The 20384-nt window shown below is 40.4% G+C and overlaps 1 protein-coding gene across 1 annotated transcript in view; it reads right to left on the reverse strand.

Moving 5' to 3' along the window:
• Positions 1 to 2666: 2666 nt before the first annotated feature.
• Positions 2667 to 20384, reverse strand: part of CD163 (CD163 molecule) — a 30277-nt gene continuing 12559 nt past the window's right edge. Inside the window, 12 exon segments of the mRNA XM_047867223.1 lie at positions 2667 to 2877; positions 5737 to 5798; positions 5801 to 5874; positions 6737 to 6832; positions 8119 to 8226; positions 8428 to 8463; positions 8823 to 9131; positions 9834 to 10151; positions 11201 to 11515; positions 11598 to 11690; positions 12283 to 12597; positions 12696 to 13010. Coding sequence (XP_047723179.1) covers positions 2871 to 2877; positions 5737 to 5798; positions 5801 to 5874; positions 6737 to 6832; positions 8119 to 8226; positions 8428 to 8463; positions 8823 to 9131; positions 9834 to 10151; positions 11201 to 11515; positions 11598 to 11690; positions 12283 to 12597; positions 12696 to 13010 — 2048 coding nt within the window. The 3' untranslated portion in view covers positions 2667 to 2870.

The raw sequence follows: 20384 nt of genomic DNA on the forward strand, positions 1-20384 counted from the left end.
TGGAATATTTAATAACAGACTCTAAGCTTAGTGTTGAGCTGTTATAAATCTTTCTTTAGATTTATCTTCTATGTTAATATGTAATATGGATACGTGATTTTTAGTAAAATATAAATTTTCCTTATGATAACTTACACTTATATAGAAAAGACATAATTTGCATATTCATTTCAGTTTTAGTTACACTGTCTTAAGGAACACGGAAGTGAACCATTCAGTCTTTGTCCCTTTACCGGGTGTTGCTGTGCATATTTTTTTTTAAATTTTTTGTTTTAACGTTTATTTTTTTTGAGACAGAGAGAGACAGAGCACGAACGGGGGAGGGTCAAAGAGAGAGGGAGACACAGAATCAGAAACAGGCTCCAGGCTCTGAGCAGTCAGCACAGAGCCCGACGCGGGGCTCGAACTCACATACCGCGAGATCGTGACCTGAGCCGAAGTCGGACGCTTAACCGACTGAGCCACCCAGGCGCCCCTTGTGCATATTTTATCGGGGACCAGAATTACATATTAGGAACCAATTAGGAACCAATAAGATTCATGTCTTGTAGAGATAACAATGTATTATTAACCTTTCAATAATCATTAACTTTCCCTTTCTTAGAAAAAGAGCTAAGAACTAATACATGAAATAAGCAAAGTCGCAGGATATAAAATCAATGTACAAAAATCTGTTTCATTTCTATACACCAATAATGAAGCAGCAGAAAGAGAAAGCAAGGAATTGATCCCATTTATAAAAACAATAATATACTTAGGAATAAACCTAACCAAAGAAAGAAAAGATCTTCACTCCAAAAACTAAAGAATACTTATGAAACAAATTAAAGAGGACACAAAGAAATGGAAAACATTCCATGCTCATGGATTGGAAGGGCAAATATTGTTAAAATGTCTATACTGCCCCAAACAATCTACATATTTAATGCAATACCTATCAAAATACCACCAGAATTTTTCACAGAGCTAGAACAAACAATCCCAAAATTTGTATGGAACCACAAAAGACCCCAAATAGCCAAAGCAATCCTGAAAAAGAAAAACAAAGCTGGAGGCATCACGATTCTGGACTTCAAGCTATATAACAAAGCTGTAGTCATCAAGACAGTATGGTACTGGCACAAAAACAGACACACAGATCAATGGAACAGAATAGAAAATCCAGATAGTTAGCCTTGTCGGAACGAAGGGTAAAAAAAAAAAGAAAAAAAAAAAGAAAATCCAGATGGGGACTCACAACTATATGGCCAAATCATCTTCAAAAAAGCAGGGAAGAATATCCAATGGAAAAAAGACAGTCTCTTCAGTAAATGATACCGGGAAAACTGGACAGCGACATGCAGAAGAATAAAACTGGACCACTTTTTCACACAATACACAAAAATAAATTCAAAATGGATGAAAGACCTAAATGTAAGACAGGAAACCATCAAAAGCCTCGAGGAGAACACAGGCAGCACCCCTTTTGACCTTGGCCACAGCAACTTCTTATTAGACACATCACTGAAGGCAAGGGAAGCAAAAGCAAAAATGAACTATTGGCACGTCATGAAGATAAAAATCTTCCACACAGTGAAGGAAGTAGTCTACAAAACTAAAAAGCAGCCTATGGAATGAGAGAAGATATTTGCAAATGACATATCTGATAAAGGGTTAGAATCCATAATGTAGAAAGAACTTACCAAATTCAACACTCAAAAACCAAATAATCCAATTAAAAATGGGCAGAACAGGTATTTCTCTAAAGAAGACGTACATATTACCAATAGACATGTAAAAAGATGCTCAACATCACTCATCATCAGGGAAATGCAAATCAAAAACCACAGTGAGGTACCACCTCACACCTGTCAGGATGGCTAACATTAACAACACAAGACACAACAGGTGTTGGCAAGGATGTGGAGAAAGGGGAACCTTCTTGCACTGCTGGTGGGAATGCAAACTGGTGCACCCACTCTGGAAAACAGTACAAAGGTTCCTCAAAAAGTTAACAATAAAAGCACCCTATGACCCAGCAATTGCACTAATAGGTATTTACCCAAATGATACAAAAATACTGATTTGAAGGGGTACATGCACCCAAATGTTTATAGCAGCATTATTAACAATAGCCAAACTATGAAGAGAGCCCAAGTATCATTTGACTGATGAATGGATAAAGAAGATGTGATATCTATAGACAATGGAATATTACTCAGCCATCAAAAGGAATGAAATCTTGCCATTTACAACGATGTGGATGGAACTAGAGTGTATTATGCTAAGTGAAATAAGTCAATAGAGAAAGACAAATAGAATATGATTCCACTCATATGTGGAATTTAGGAAATAAAACAGATGAACATACGGGAAGGGGGAAAAAAAGAGAGAGGGAATTATGTGTAAATGATGAATCACTGAATTCTACTTCTGAAATCAATATTACACTATATGTTAACTAACTACAATTTAAATAAAAATTTGAAAAAAACTAAAGAAAAGCAAATTTGTTTTGATTTGGTAATAAGAAGAAAATTATTATTTAAACCGAACTAGAAAAAACATATATGCAAATGAAAACATCTTCAAATGAAAAGACATCATGTTACATTAATCAAACCCCTAAAAAAATCAGAAAGCCTACTCAGAAATTCATAAAATCAAGACCAGGAAGTTAAGACAAATTCAAATTAGCAATATTCCTTTTTATTTAATCCCTTTGACAGTCTTATAAACAGCTTTGAATAGTTACATTCACCAATTTAATTTTTACAAATTCAGCAGCCTTCTTTGGGATACGAGGAGATACAGGAACGTACTGTAATCTTCAGTGGACGAGGGGGATTCTTGCTCTATTCAATAGTTCAGGTCTTCTTCATCAAGGTGTCTTAAAGGCTGAACAAAAGCCATACATGGAAAAACTGTTATTTTCCTCTTCATACACACTTGTAAGGAATTCCATTATAATGTAATCTAATGTGTTCTATTACCACACGCATGTGTGTGTGCACAAAACACACACACACACACACACACACAAACTCACATGTATTAAACAACATGCTACTTTCCTGAACAGAAAACTTAAAAGTAGTGATCTGCAAACTTCAGTGTGCCCAAGAATGATGCCTTTTTCATAAAACTATGATGTATACCAAAATACCATTTTTACAAGCATCCCCATGTAATTCTGAAACAGTGCTTCAGCAGTGATTACGCTTTAAGGAAAAAGTAGTTTAATGATTATTCATTACATCAGAATAATATTCCTATGTTCAAGATTATAAATCAAAAGGCATTTGTAGTCTTAATCTAATAATGTTATTAGATTTTAATGTTTCTCTATACATATATACACATACATGTAATCTTATAGATGTAAACATATTTAATTATATTTGATAACGTGAGCACATAAATGGAATGATATTGCACGTTTGTGGATGATTTTTCCTTTTTCAACTGGCTGCACCATAATTTTCTAGCCACTAGGTCACTGTCATTCACTTTTTCCAGCTTTTTGCCATTACTAACAATGCTGTGGAAAGGAATCATTATATGTGAGCTCTTACATACTAGTGGCTTTATCTGCATGGATGAAGTTCTCAGTGGGAGAAGTTCTGTATGAAAGGATGTGAAGCGTTTAAAAAATGATTAAGAGACATTTTTTAGGTTGCTTTCGGCAAAAGCTACCACACCTCTCATTTCCAACAGCAGTGTCTAAAATTTTCTCTGTATTCCCACCAGCAATATTGGCGCTGTTTTAAATTTTTGGTGGCCTGTTTTAGATAAAGTGATATCTCAGTGTTAATTGTAATTGGAACCTCCCAGACATACTGGTGAATTAGAGCATTTGTAAATGTCTAGGTGTCACTCGAAATTCATCCTGTGTGAGTTGTGTTTTCATAGCTTTGCCGAGTGATCTATCACATGCTATCCTTTAACAATTGTTAAGATATATGTATATAGATAGAGAGATCTATCTATCTACTCTCTCTCTCTCTGTCTATATGTATACTATATATACTATATATATATATATATATATATATATATATAGTAACACCTTGGTTTGCAATCATAATTCGTTCTGGAAACATGCTTGTAATCCAAAGCACTCGTAGATCAAAGCGAATTTCATGAACCATTGGCTCATTGTGACCATGTGACTTTCGGCATCTACTCATTGCAAGACATCGCTTGTTTATCAAGTTAAAACTTATTAGAAATGTTTGCTCATCTTGCGGAACACTCGCAGAACAAGTAACTTGTAATCCAAGGTTTTACTGTATATATATATTTATCCTTTTAATGCTATCTATAATTTATTAGCTTCTATGTGTATATATGCACATAAATGATCTGACACTTTACATTTTTATACTTTTAAGAGTTCCGACTTTAATCCTGTGTCTCAGTCTGTATTTATTTCCACAACAAAACCATACTTTTGCTATATATAATTTCTAAATGTATAGTCCCCCCAAAATAGTTTTTTTTAAAGATAGAAAATCTCTCCACTATCTCATTTCACCATTTTTCTTTTTGATGTATAACTTAACAAATTTCTTGTCTATTCACTCTTTTCCCTTGTTACACTTCCTGCATGAAAAGCAAATTATAAAATGTAAACCTGATTGTGTCTTGCCCCAGCTTCATTTTTCAAAGTTCACTGCCTCCCTAACAGGAGCAGGCAAAGCCGCCCATTATAGGGGTCTCTGCAACCTTTCTGCTTTGATTCTCACCACTTCCTCTCTCTCAGGTAGCCTGCAAGATTTGCATTAAACGATCGTGTCTTTGTCAACAGTACCTTTTAGTTATGTGTCTTCAGTGCTCAGAACACCATTTGTCACCATAAACACGTTCGATACATATGTTTTTTAAGATTTTTATTGTTAAGTAATCTCTACACCGAACATGGGGCACAAACTAACAACCCTGAGATCAAGAGTTGCGTGCTCTACCGAACGAGCCAGCCAGATGCCCCTGTTCAATACATATTTTGGAAGGAAAAACTTCTTATTGTTCCCCAAAGATGTGTTCTTTTCTTTGCCTCCATATTTTGTACATGCTATGTCCTTGCCCTAAAGTTGTCGATCTTTCAATCATCTGATATTTCCCTTGAGTATCACATCTTCCTCAGAATCTCAAACTTTCTTAGGAAAACTTTCTGTATTCTTACAGGCATCTTATACTACCTTTACCATAACATAACATTATACAAGTGTTGACATAAGTCTTTTCTCTTTCCCCAAATGACCCTTATAATATCTTGAAAAGATTTTTTCATACTAATTTACACAGTTCCTCCTTAGCTCTATGATCTACCATTGTTATTGCTTAGAATATACAACTAAGAGTTGGCCAAGAGTCACATCAGGGTGCCTGGGTGGCTCAGTCGGTTGAGTGACCAACTTCGGCTCAGGTCATGACCTCATGGTTTGTGAGTTCGAGCCCTGCGTCAGGCTCTGTGCTGACAGCTCAGAGCCTGGAGCCTGCTTCTGATTCTCTGTCTCCCTCTCTCTCTGCCCCTCCCCCACTCATGCTCTGTCTCTGTCTCAGAAATAAATAAACAAAAAAATGAGTCACATCTGTAAAGAGCTGTTATATATTCTGAAAGTGGATATACATATATATTAATATATACAGAAACATGTGTATATATATTCTTTTTTCCTAATACCAGAGGAGTTCTAAACTTTCAAAAAAAATGTACTTGTTTTGAACAACACTGAATAAATTCTCCTCACTCACCTCCCTGGGTTATAATTCCCATTTTCCTTTTCAGTGCACCTCAGCAGAATGGTCTTCTTTTTCATCCAGAAACAGGAAGAGATTTAGACACAGAAATTAGCCCAGCATCACTAAAATCATCTGACTCATTGGGATTTTCTGAAAGGAAGAAAATAATTACTGGGAAATAAATCAGACCTCCCCTCAAGTGCCTTAGCAGCTCTTTGAACGTCTAAACACATTGCCCACAATTAGAAAGGCAACCAAGTGTGATTCAAGGGGCACAGAAAGTCTTTCCCAGGCCTTGTACGTTTTCCTGACACAGCTGCAGCAAATACCAAGTCCCTGGGATTGAAGAAGTGATGTGGGCCCTTGTCACATGGTAAGGAATACTGAGAAGGTGTTGAGCGTTTGTGGAGAAAGTGGGTGTTGAGAGATTTCTTCCAACCCAGCAGAATTCTGCTGCCCAGAGACAGAATTCATGCACTGTCGCTAGGCAGAAGTTGGAGGACAAAGAAAGAAGAATCATGTAATGGGAAATCAGAGTAATCCTGTGAATAGTGATGGCTTCTATGGGATAAAGATACAGAAATTTTAAGCTTTCAGACTTTTAGGGGGAAATATAATAAGTAGCAAGTAAGAGAAAGGAAAGCAGCAGGAGGTAAGAAGGCAAGAAATTATGAGAGACCTGACGAGTGAAACCACCCTTTAGAAGATTAGTTTCTGTTTCAAGAAAATGAGGTCCAAGTCATCATATGCTTCTTGCATGGTTCCCTGTCCCTCCATCAGACATAATCATAGATCTCTAAGCCAGATCACATGGTTGCAATTCTTATGTTCTCCAAGAGTAATCTGTCGTTCATTTCTGCCTCTCTTCCTTATGTGCATCATAACTTCCTATTCCATGTTCGAGATTCCTTTCCACTGCTGTGCACAGTGGAATGCCTCCACTGTAATTGTAGCTACCCGTCTGAACCCCAGGGCTACAGACCCTTAAAGAACCCTCAAAGAACCCACAGACCTGAGGCAGTCAGCACGTCCAGATCATCGGCTTTCAGACAAGAATTCATCTCCCGGTATTGAATTTGGTGGACAGAATTCTCCCCTCTCAAGGAAACTGACAACAGAGGCCCTAGGTTAGGGATCAGCTCGTAATAAAAGTCGCCCTCTTTACCAGTGCTTTTCCACAGCAATGCAAACGTACTGAATCTTTACCCACGCCCTTGTCTTGTTTCCATCCGTTCTACTACCAAGCTTTTCCCTTACAAGGCCATGATTAAAGTCAATAGGAGGAGGCGAAACCTCCCCTATTGCCATCGCCTGACTTCCCAGTTTCTTCCCCTAAGGCAGGCAGTGGTCTTCTCTAACTCATCAGACCTTAAAAAAAAAAAAAAAAAACTCTCTAAAATCTCTCCTCTTCTCTCCATTCTCACTAAAGCCCCTGTCATTTTCCATCTGAACGATTTCGAAATGCTACCCTGGTCAATAACGTGGTCTTCCTTCAACCCCTCATACATCCTGTCATCAAACAGAACTTTCTGAAAAACAGCTTGACTACTTCACCCCCACCCCCCACCCCCCGCAACACAAACACACATAGTATTCTTTGACTATTAATCTTCTTACCACGGAGTACACGACTACATACTCTGTTCCTCCTCCTTCTGCCGACTTCCCGGCAGCTTCTCTCCTGCAACCCAACTTTTACTTCCCCTCAAAACAGCATATATGCCCATCCTTTAAGCTTCTCCACCCTTGTACATTTTTTTTCTCTTTCCCTATGAAGCACCTGACCCAGTTCTTTGAACTTGATTTTCAGAATGAGCCTCTTAGAAGCCTCCGATTCTCCCCTTGCCCCTCCAGTTAATTACTGCCTTTTCTGTGCCACTTTTTTCCTTATCCATCTTAGTGTGCACTATCACATTGCACCTTATTTGTCTGCATGAATATCTCTTCCACTAGACTTGAGATGCCATGGAGACAAAAACACTTGACTATCGATGTCTGTATCTCCAGAGCCTAGCACGTTGCTTCACTGAACAGTAAAATTAATAAGAACTACATAGTGACAGCAAATAAGTATTTGGGCAAGAAAGGATTCCTCCTAAACCATATAAGCATATTCATCCCAAACTATCGATTCCAGAATGTCCCAATTAGCATACAGATAGAGTGCAGAGATCATCAAACAGCCCAAACCCCTGTCTCCTCTGAAATCTTGTTCCCTCTTTTTGAGAAGCTGCTTAAATCCCTTCTAGATTCCATCCTTTTGGCGGTTTTATACTTGAGTCTAATATGCATATCCTTGCGTCTACTATGGATATATACTGAGATAATACGTATTTTATCCCAAGAAGCTTCAACCCCATAGAGACATGAGAAAGACCATAATTTGGCTGATACCTGTGAGCCGCTGTCGCCGTCTTCGCTTCTGAATCCACAAGAGGAGAGCAACGAGAAAGGCCAACAGAATGAGGCCAAGGATCCCAAATACGACAAGCGATGAGCGACCTAAGGGCAAGGAAGTATCACAAGAGATGATCATGTCTTACCTGGAGGACCCAGATCTCTAGCACCATCCTTCTCTGAAATACAGGATTGCCGAAGTACACCTCAGATCCTCAGAACTACCTCTGACCTAAAGTCTCTTGGCAGAAAAGATTCTAAATAACACAGGCAATTGGACCCAGGCTCATAAACCCCATGATATACCTGCAGCCGTTGATGATCTCTGGGCCACGGCAATTTCTGCAGGAGAAAAGAGAAGACTCACTTTGGGGAGTAATATGTAGAACAAATATTTCTATTTCCTATGTGAGCCTTTGGTGCCCGGCAACCAAGTAAATTACTCCTTCCCACCTAATACCAGGGTCCCCTTGTTTTCATTCCTTCCGTACAGAGATACATATAGTTACATGCTCTTCCTTTGGTGAAGCCAATGTACAACCACAAATGTTTTCTTCATTCCTTCAGATTGGAAGCATCATGATTCTCTTTCTACTAGATTCCCTGGGTTGATGCGTCTAGTCTTTGCACAGTGCGCTTCACTGCCCACCCCCTTTTTGCTGCCAGATATTCCACGCTTAGTCCAGGCTCCAGATACTCACCTGAGCACCTCACAGCAGCATCTTCTTTGTGCCCACAGTCGCTGTGCCCCCAGGCTTTGGCAGGACAATCCCACAAGGAAGATTCATTTCCTTTGCACTTGACTTCATTGAGCCATATGGGCCCCGTCCCCTGACCACATGCTGCCTCTTTTAGGGCCTCTAAAGCTGGGCCACAGCCCAACTGTCGACACACCACCTGCGCATCTTCAAGGTCCCAGGAGTCATCACACACCGTCCCCCAGGAACCTCCATGCCAGAGCTCCACGCGTCCGGAACAATTAGAGCTTCCTTCCTGCAGTCTTATCTTGTCTGAAAAGTCAGAGACACCCAGATCATTTCTGAGAACACAAAAACTTCCAAGAGGTCACAGGCGAAAAGAGAGATTTTAAATTCTTTTTAAATCTCTATTTGAATACTTTACTTATTTAATCTGCATTTAAAAATATATTTTAACAAAACCTATCCTTTTTGAAACTCTGTCTTTTCAGCAAACTGGGTGCATTTCATGCCTGCCACTCAGGAAATGTGAAATGAACAAAATGAACATTGCATAATGTTAATTTCTCTCAAGGAGAAAGGGTTTAGGAGACAGGTACATAAAAAAAAAAAAATCTCTTCCAGTTTAAGTAGATAGAGAATGGCAAAATACCTCAGCACTGGTCTTTTTGACGGCTTCCCTTCTTACATGAGTAGAGCAAGAAAATATTTGAAAGAAAAGTGGGAAAGGGAAGGTAGATTGTTCACGAGTCAAATACTGAATTATATATTCCGTGCTCCTCATTCATTCTCAGAGAAAGCAACCGAATAAACTTTCAAGAAGACCACAGGGCGCGTCACGCTTTTTGGAAAAATAATCCCCGATCCCGAATACCAATCGGCCAAATGAAATGAAACCGATTACGCCATCGGGTAGAATTGTCACCAGAGGTCATTCAGGCCTACTTCATGAGATCCGAAGAGGCGAGTGGGAATTAGAAAATAGAGTTTTCATCCAGGCTGGCGGGTACTCACTAGCACACGTGATCCAGGTCTCCTCTGAAGGGCTGGCCGGTCTCTGTTTCCATGGAGAAGACGGGCACTGCCATAATGTGTCGGGTCCTTTCGGACACTGAATGTTGTCCACCCACATGTGCCTGGACGACGTGTCCAGAGATGCAGGGCTGATGGTCCCTCTGTCCGCACAGCCCAGTTGTCTGCATACCACCGCCACAGTAGTTGCCGACATATTACTCTTGCCAACGCTGCCCCAAGCTCCATTGTAGAAAACTTCCAGACGCCCCGCACAGGGGTCTCTGCTGGTTTCATCCGTCAGTCTCAGAGACATGAACTCTGGAGTAAAACACAGAGTTAGTAGTTTCCCGTTTTCTCTGAAGGCTCAGAGGGCTCCCTCCCTTTATTCTAAGGTGAGCACAGCTTTAAAAATAGGTATGAAATGTCAACGACCAGTAATTCTTTCGTAACTTCTGGATGCTTCAGTCGATTTTGGTAAAATACAGTATTTTCTAGACTAAATACGGTATAGTTAGGTATACGGCTTACGGTTTTTCTAGTATGGAGTTTTGTACTTAAGGAACTCTTTCGAATGCCTCCGACGATTCGAAATTGATTTCTCAGTCTTAATCAAGAGCTCGGAGACGTCTCTATCCGTTACACAGTTTGGATTCTTCTCCCTAAATGACTGCAATGTTAGCCCGAAGACTTTATTTCATTAGCCTTCTTTTTGCAGCTGTCTTGGCAAATTTTAGGGAGACACTCGGGCACTACAGCCGATGTTGTGTACATGACCCTGAAATGAAATATTTCCTTTTCTGACTCTTCACAGTCGGCTGTGTATGTCCTCTACCAGGTTATGTCATTAAACGCGTATAGGACTTTTCACTTCCCTAAGCGAGTCATAGTTTTGTTTTCCCCAACACATTACAATGGACTCCGTTTTTCTGCTTCACAGTAGTTTCTAAAGCTCGCCATGTATATGCAACAAAGGCAGTGGCCTCTTATGATAAGTTTTGCTCCTGTGACAAGTAAAGTTCATTTGACTATCATGAAAAAGTACTTAGGTATATAATAATTATCTTTTGCTCTGTAGAACGGAGTGCTGGGTGTATTTCTTCCTGTCCCTTTTAATCGATTTCTTTAGACAGTGAGAGGAAGTTCCACATATACTTATAAAAGGGCTTCTCGATAATAGTTTTGGGGTCATGTTCCTGATGGGCAAGCTTATTTCTGTATTTTTCGCTTCTGAGGTTATACTACCTTGCCTCTGAACCTGCTTTTCAGGATTCCCTCAGATTAATATCCCTCACTACGCTTTGCTCCCCCCCCACCCCCCCCCGTCCTTTCTTATGTAATTGTGACCAGAGCTTATGTGCAGAACTCACCCGAGCAGATAACCCCTGCATCTTCCTTATGCCTGCAGTTATGGCGTCCCCAGCCGTGTGAACGACACTGCCAAATATGAGTTTCTTTTCCATTACAGTTCACCTCGTCCAGCAAGATGGGCCCCGTTCCTTCCCCAAAATGAGCAGAGCCAGTTGCGTTAATGGCCACTCCGCAGCCCAGCTGCTTGCACACCACGTGGGCGTCACTCAGGTCCCAGCTGTCATCACAGATTGTGCCCCAGGAGCCCTGGTGGTAGATCTCTATTCTCCCAGCACAGCGACCGCTTCCATTTGCCAGGCGAAGTTGACCGCTCCCTGGAAAGGGAAAATAAAGTATTAAAAAAACACATTCTTAAGGATTGAGATCACTTTTTATAGCTTGGTCACTGATTCTCACCTATGCAAGCAACAGCACTGGGGTCTGGAATGGTAGGTCTCGTTGGGTCCGGAGATGATGAATTGCACGGGGATAGTGTCTGACTCTGATTTCCTGCAAACACCAAACTGCTCAGTTATACAAGATACAAAAAGGGTAAGGAAGGGAGGGGACAGATGAGCTGAGAACAAACAGGAAGGGGGTGGGCCAACCGGGGTGGGGGGGGGAATGAATCAGGTGCTTTGAAAAAGCCAGCACATGGTAAGCGCTGGGTAATGATGAGGTCTGTGAAAATTAAGTTTACTTTCTTTCTAAAGAGACACAGGAGAGAGGCGCCTGGGTGGCTCAGTCGGTTAAGCATCTGACTTCCGCTCAGGTCATGATCTCGCCCTCTGTGAGTTCGAGCCTCACGTCGGGCTCTGGGCCGACAGCTCAGAGCCTGGAGCCTGCTTCAGATTCTGTCTCTCCCTCTCTCCCTGCCCCTTCCCTGCTCGTGATCTCTCTCTCTCTCTCTCTCAAAAATAAAATAAAAACATAAAAAATATAATTTTTAAAAGACACAGGAGATTAATATTCTGGCACACTTCTCATGATCCTTTGAAATAGATCATGCCCTGTTATTTTTGTCCTTTTCCCCTATCGGTACACCTGCCTCTAAGGCACGCCACCACGGGAAAAGCTCGTCACCAGCTGTCCATCCTCTTACCTGAGCAGATTACAGAGGCCACTTGTCCAGCAGAACAGAGCGATGCACCCAGAGCAGTTACCGGACAATCTCCCATGTGCTGCTCGGTCCCGGTGCAGTGAAACATGTGCCGCCAGATCTGACCACTTCCTTTCCCAAACTGTGCTCCTCTTGGGGTAGAAAGGGCAACTCCACATTTGAGCTGCTGGCAAAAAACGTGGGCATCTTCCATGTCCCAGTGAGAGTTGCAGAGGGATCCCCAGGTCCCAAGTATCTTGAGCTCCACTCTTCCCTCACATGGGGACTTGCCATTCACCAAGCGGATCTCCGTGTATCCTGGAAGGAGACGGGACTTTTAAAAAGATGTCTGTGATGACCTCATCCCACCCTCTTGGCAGTATGGGAGCGAATTGAACATGTCCTCTGGGTCTCACTTGAGCAGACGACTCCAACATCCCTGCTGTGGCCGCAAGTCCCATCTGGACGGGAGGCTACTGAGCAGAGTGAAAGATGGGACTCCTGTCCCTCACACTGGAATTCTTCAGCCCAGATCTGTCCGTTGCCTTCTCCAAAGTGAGCTCCCCCTAAGATTGAGATGACTGTTCCACACTGTAATTCTCTGCACAGCACACTGGCAGCTTCCAGAGAGAAGTCAGAATCGCAGACGGTGCCCCATGTGTCGCCATGTTTCACTTCAACACGACCGGAGCAGGGAATATCCCCTCCAATTAGTCTGGGTTCCCTGTGGGCTGAAAAATAATAGTATTTCAGTGAGAAATGACATCACTCCCAGATTTTCCTTCATGATGGGGTTAGAAAAGGGAGGCTAGGGTGTTTAATGATTTTACCATACTTGCCCCCCTTGGCTGTTCTGCCTACAGTTGGGCATAGTGAATTCTAGATCTCCCCATTCCTCATTGGACCAATGCACCTGAGAGAATTTTTAGAACTTTGTCTCTTGGAATCAACCATTCCCAGAAGCATGATAGCTCTTTCCTTTCAATATTTTATATACATTATTCATAACACTGGAGACCATAGATACTGTGTATCTTCTTTTTGTATTATTTAGGTATACTCAGTTCTCTACCCACTGCAGTCTGGTGGTGGCCTGATCTCTCTGAATGGTTCTATGTAAAGTGTTGCAATATACTTCCTGTTTTCAAACTGATCGTGGGATTTTTTCTTCCCTTTGCTATATGCTACACTTGACACATGAGATACTCCTTTCTCCTGTTTTCTTTCCTGCCTGACCTGCTTTATCAGAACCTTTCACGCATTCCCTGACCAAGGTTCTATCCTCGATTCTCTCACCTTCCCTTAACTGCCCATACATATGTTTTCATCCATATGTTTCTCTTTAAATTTATGTTCATAAACATATCTTCTTGGACATCAGAACATAATGGGTTCAAAAGTGAATGAATTACTGCACTGACAGGAACACAGTAAGTATTCTTTGCTCAATTAATGCGATCCAAACCAAGTTAGAATCACTGAAGGGGCACCTGGGTGGCTCAGTTGGTTAAGTGTCTGACTCTTGATTTTGGCTCAGGTCACGATCTCAGGGTTCATGAGTTTAAGCCCAGTGTTCAGTCTATTTGGAATTCTCTGTCTCCCTCTCTCTCTGCCCCTCCCTGCTCACTCTCTCTCTCTTTCAAAATAAATAAATACACTTAAAAAAAAAAGAGAGAGCATCACCTAAAATCCAACCACTTCTTTATCTAATTTATCTCATAAACAATGGTCACAGTGATAGTACTGAACATTAAACGACAGCCTTTCTTTTCTTTTTTTTTTTAATTTTTTTTTCAACGTTTTTATTTATTTTTGGGACAGAGAGAGACAGAGCATGAACAGGGGAGGGGCAGAGAGAGAGGGAGACACAGAATCGGAAACAGGCTCCAGGCTCCGAGCCATCAGCCCAGAGCCTGACGCGGGGCTCGAACTCACGGACCGCAAGATCGTGACCTGGCTGAAGTCGGACGCTTAACCGACTGCGCCACCCAGGCGCCCCAAACGAGAGGCTTTCTATGTAGCACTTTCCTAAGTACTGAACAAACACCACTCCATATAATCCTTAAGGATTAATCCCTAAGGGGGTAATTATTAATATCATCCCAATTTTACAAACAACGTAACTGAAACAGAGACGTGTAATAATTTGCGACAGCCACGTAAGGAGCTAGTGAAAGGCCAGGATTTGATCCAGGCAGTATGTTCCAGAGCCTAGAATATGGACCCTCACGGTATGCTGCACACGTGGAAAATCATTGAGGTCTGTCAGTCCTCCACATCTGTTGCTACTACTTTGACATAATTTGTTATCATGTCACGTAGACCTTTGCAATGGCTTCCTGAATAATCTCCTTTTTCCGAGCCCTCTTTCTAATACATTTATGCCGCGATCACAGGTGCGTTATAACATTTCAAGTATTTTCACATGATTTCTTTGTCTTCAAGACAATGTTTCTTTGCTACTTATACAACAGTTTATCCTTTCAACAAATAGTGTTAAGTGCCTACAATGTTTTAGGCATTTGTGTGGCCTAAACTGTCGGTCTCAGTTCAGTCCGTCAGTGCAAATAAATACTATTACTACCTACTACTACTAATCATAACCACAGCAGTTAACACGTGTTGATCACTCACTGGGTAATTCCTGTGAAGTAAGTAGCATTAATTACTAATCACTTTTCTTTTGAGGGAATGGAAGTACAGAGAGCTTTGGGAGATTCCCTAATGGCAGCCATCTGCTAAAATTAAAGAGAGATGGTAAATACCAATTTCTTCGCAAACTTTAAAATGCTTTATGACGTCACCTTGAAGGCTTTCATATCTATTACTCTATCAATCATACCTGTTGCCCCAGCCTTAAAGAAGCCTGGTCATGCCACGCTTCTGTGCCTCTGCAGAAACTTCTCCGTCTATATTGCCCAACCTATGTACCTGGGAAAAAGCTACTTCTTTTCAAGGCTGCTCAGTTTCTTACCGATCGCCCTCGCCCCCAAGAACACATAGTTTAGCAGAAGATATACGTATACATGTTCATAGAATGATCGGTCCAAAACTAAAAATATATCTTAGTACAAAACTAGCAAATGAAGGTGTCATCAGCTCTGTTTGGGGACCGGTAGGAAAACTATAGAGAGTGCCATAAATCAGAACTGAGTTTTGAAATAAGAAGATACGGAATTTAACAAGTAAACAGTGTGCAAATCTGCATCTAAAGGATACAGTCATGAAACAGCACGGTATAATTGAGGAATTATGAATAATTCAGTATGAATGGGATTTAAAAACGTAAAGAAAAGATACACCAGAAATTAAGCTAAAGAAATGGAGCTCAGGCTTTAAGGATTCTCTTTGCCAAGTTGAGGAGTCCAATCATCAAGGGAGGAGTTTCTTTTGGCACACTCGAAACCGATTCAAATTATTTGGGAGATACAAACTATTCCCTTTAATTTATTTTTTTTATTAAAAAAAAATATTTTTTTAACGTTTATTTTTGAGACAGAGAGAGACAGAGCATGAACGGGGGAGGGTCAGAGAGAGAGGGAGACACAGAATCCAAAACAGGCTCCAGGCTCTGAGCGGTCAGCACAGAGCCCGACACGGGGCTTGAACTCACGGACCGCGAGATCCTGACCTGAGCCGAAGTCGGACGCTTAACCGACTGAGCCACCCGGGCGCCCCTTAATTTATTTTTTAAAGAAAGGAAGTGTATTTGAAATTGGACCTTCTAAAGAGCATACTTCTTTTAGAAATGCCTGCTGTCAAAGATCACTAATTCTTGTGACCCCTTGACATCACTCTCAGTGTGACACAGATATCCTAACGGCACTTGCCAATTTCCTAAAATGTTTCAGACCTGACTATATTCTGTATTGTGGCAGTATAAAACACCCCAACATGTTAAAATTTCACCACCTATCCATTAAATCTGTACAAGGCGAGTTTCTATCCTAATGTGAGTGGAAGAACATGTTGCTTTCTAAACGCAGTTCCCAAGTATAAAGCAAATAGTCTTTCTACGGCACAAATAATGAGAGACTCTGGAGCTGAGTCCTTAATTTCCTCTTGTTAAATCATTATCTGAGCATGAAATTCCTCTAAGGTATCATTAGCTGGTATTCATCTGATCCCATCCCACTTTTGGACAGACCTAAACCTTTAAATAAAATCAGTTTCCTAGATTGAGCCAAATTCAGCTTTCTTATAACCTCTTTCTCTCTCACCTGGATCCGTCTCAAACAAAATAAAATAACGACCAATGCAAAAACCAACCAAAACATGAAACGAAACGAAACAATTTTCTCTTTCATGGCGAAAACTTGCTAAGCAAGTCCCTTCTTTAAATATCCTCTTTTCCTTTTTCCTAAAATTTTGAACTCTGGACAAAGGGAAATTCTCCCATGCTGAAATGACTTGGAGATTCCATTCTAGCTTTTTTCCCCCCATAAATCTGATAGTAACACATTGATCTACACCATGAGTTGGCTTCCTTATATTATTTATCTGCATACAAGGTTAGAATAGTCAAGATTTACTCCTTTAAGAGATTTCTTATCTGCTGAACCTGTGATTGCATTTTAACATAAAAACCGTTAATTGGATTTCTGTGCCTGGATTTAGCTCCTTTGATCAATAATTTAAACTTTCCCCTGGCATAAGTAACTGAATCTGTATTCAAATGAAGACACGTAGAACAAATATAAGAAAGAATTTGTTAGAAATACTTCCTTTTGTGTAATAATAGGTAAATGCACAATATGATTTTCAGAAGCATTAATACATTTTTATCATTTATTCCTTTTCAGACTCTGAAGAAGTTTAAATCACTCTAGTATCAAAACTATTTCTCAAACTTTAGGAAACAATAGCACACAAACCGCTGTCGCAGACAAAATGTTTAGGATTCAAAGTAGTTTCATAGCAAAATTTCCTAGACCTGTTTGTGACTGCTTTGCTAAACTGTGCATCAGAGATAAACTGTTGCTTTATCTATCTAGTCTTCCTACCCTGTTGAGTTCTTTGGCCCTTTTCAGCCCTAAAGCCCTGTGCTCTACAAAACTAAGAACTCTTAAGCATGTAAACAGATAATGGAATTTGTAGTTTGAACTTGGCAGGCAGAGACATAGTGTTTCCATGATGTTCCCCCTGGAAATCTTCTGGAAGTATCAAGAAATCAAGACACAAAATTACAAATTCTGTTTCTAGCAAAACCAGAAGAGAGCTAAAGACCTATGCCCCCAAGCCAGTAGAAGAGGTTGCAAAAGCTACATGATTATGACAAAAGAATTTACAAAAGAGAGCAGTGAACACACCTGGCACCTAGCAAAAAGAAAGAAAGAAAGAAAGAAAGAAAGAAAGAAAGAAGAAAGAAGAAAGAAAGAAAGAAGAAAGAAGGAAAGAAAGAAAGGAAGGAAGGAAGAAAGAAAGAAGAAAGAAAGAGAAAGAAAGAAAGAAAGAAAGAAAAAAGAAAGAAAGAAGAAAGAAAGAAAGAAAGAGAAAGAAAGAAAGAAAAAAGAAGAAAGAAAGAAGGAAGAAAGAGAAAGAAAGAAAGAAAGAAAGAAGAAAGAAGAAAGAAAGAAAGAAGAAAGAAGGAAAGAAAGAAAGGAAGGAATAAAGAAAGAAGAAAGAAAGAGAAAGAAAGAAAGAAAGAAAGAAAGAAAAAAGAAAGAAAGAAAGAGAAAGAAAGAAAGAAAAAAGAAGAAAGAAAGAAGGAAGAAAGAAAGAGAAAGAAAGAAAGAAGAAAGAAAGAAGAAAGAAAGAGAAAGAAAGAAAGAAAGAAGAAAGAAAGAGAAAGAGAAAGAAAGAAAGAGAAAGAAAGAAAGAAAGTCCTGGAAACAAAGAGGTCCATTTCATGCTGCAAATTTATGCTACTCAGGATTTTTATCACATGCAGTTGCATAGAACCCTAACTAATTCAGAATATGTTACCATAAGTGAGGTAAATTTTGGATGCAGTTGAATGGAATCGATGGACAAAATATATAATAACCCAGATGTTATAGGCTGGAAAGCTAATGTCTTGTTATCCTAGGGAAGATATTTGGATAAATGTCACCTTGAAAAGAAAACCACATCCTTGCTGAAGCCGAAAACTCAGAGAACGTAATCAGAGAACAACAAAAAACAAAAAACAAAAAAAACAACAAAAAAAACAAAATCAGAATGTTGGCATGACATAAATCCTCCTTGCCACTTTTTCCACATTTATGGGAGAGATAAACTCAAGACTAGACGTAGCCAGACAGCAAGGCAGAAACAGAAAGAAAAATACCAATTTTGTGAAGGAGGCATGTTCTCATTGCAGCTACTAATGCATAATTAATTGACAGACCTATCATTTGGAACTTGCAAGATCGGGGGAAAAAAAAAACCCAAATAAACCCTAAGTATCCTGTCCCCCAAACTGAGGTGGTGATAAAACTGTAGGCTTAGCAGAAAATAGAATTGATTCTCCACATGCATAGACAATGAGCCTATCAGCAAAGATAAGATTTAAGTCCTGTTTTTCCTCCCAGACCCCTGGTTTCAAATGACCTTAGGGCAGTGGCCAATAAATCAAGGGGAACGGGCTGCTCACAGCATAGTTCAAAGTTTGTAAATATATTCCTTGACTGTGGGTATTTCACGTAGCATTACATGAAAGAAAACAGACCAGAAGCATACTAAGTTTGGGGAGAGTTGTTTTGCTGACTTTGAGGACAGCTGACCTCTGTGAACGATAACCCATAAAGCAATCCAAGGGCCCCTGCGCCAGTATCAGCAGAAAGCGGATTGTGAAAGGTGTTCAGCCTTCAAACCGCACTCAGCAATGACCGTGGAGAGCTCCAGTAGGAGAAACTGCCCGGAGAAGAGAACCTGGGCCCAGGAAGGACAGTGAAGAGAGGACAATTTTTCAGAGGGCAGAACCTGGCCTATGAGATTCGCTTACCAGGGAACTCAGTCAGTTGCAGGGCAACTCATTCTTCTTGACCAATAAGGTTTGGTAATTACTGCGGGGAAACAACTCTCGCTATTTCTTGGTGACCACAGAACCACCCAAACAGCCTTAAGCTGCTTACCTACTTGACTTATTTAAAAATTTTTTAATGTTTATTTTGAGAAAGCGGGGGAGGGGCAGAAAGAGAGAGGGAGACACAGAATCCAAAGCAGGCTCCAGGCTCTGAGCTGTCAGCACAGGGCCCGACTCGGGGCTCGAACTTACACACTGCGAGGTCATGACCTGAGCCAAAGTCGGACGCTTAACCAGCTGAGCCACCCAGGTGCCACCTATTTGACTTATTTTAATGAAAAAAAAGTAAACTTTTCTTTAGCCACTCTTATTTGGCTTTCTTTCGGCCAAGTTGGGTGCTGCCCAACTTAATTCTAATTAATATAAAATACAATTATAGGAAAATATTTAGAAGAAAATTATCAGGGGCGCCTGGTGACTCAGTCGGTGGAGTGTCCAATGCTTGGTTTTGGCTCAGGACAAGATCTCATGGTTCGTGAGGTCGAGCCCCTCGAGGTTCTGTGCTGGCAGTGGGGAACCTGCTTGGGATTCTCTCTCTCCTTCTATCCCTCTCCTGCTCATTCTCTCTCTCTCTCTCTCAAAATAAACAAATAAACTTAAAAAATTAATAAATAGAAGGGGCTCCTGGGTGGCTCAGTTGGTTGAGCGTCCAACTTTGACTCAGGTCATGATCTCATGGTTCATGAGTTTGAACCGCATGTTGGGCTCTGTGCTGACATCTCAGAGCCTGGAGTCTGCTTAGGATTCTGTGTCTCCCTCTCTCTCTGTCCCTCCCCTGCTCTTTCTCTCTCTCTCTCTCTCAAAAATAAACATAAAAGAATTTAAAAATTAAATAGAAGAAAATAATCAGACATACGAGTATGCTTACACATGCTCAAACACAGGCAAAGTCCCCCCAAAAAGTTATATAGAGAAATATAGTTCATAGTTAGTTGTAACATAATGCATGATGACAATAAATATTATGTATACATCATATGACAACATAAAAATGCATAATATGACTAAAGTTAAAGTCAAATATATCTCCCATCTCTAAAAAGTAATCCAATCAGAGTTTTTTTTGGAAAATAAATCATTATTCTATGATGAATACAAG

The sequence above is a fragment of the Prionailurus viverrinus genome, chromosome B4 (assembly GCF_022837055.1).
Source record: "Prionailurus viverrinus isolate Anna chromosome B4, UM_Priviv_1.0, whole genome shotgun sequence".
Lineage (NCBI taxonomy): Eukaryota > Metazoa > Chordata > Mammalia > Carnivora > Felidae > Prionailurus > Prionailurus viverrinus.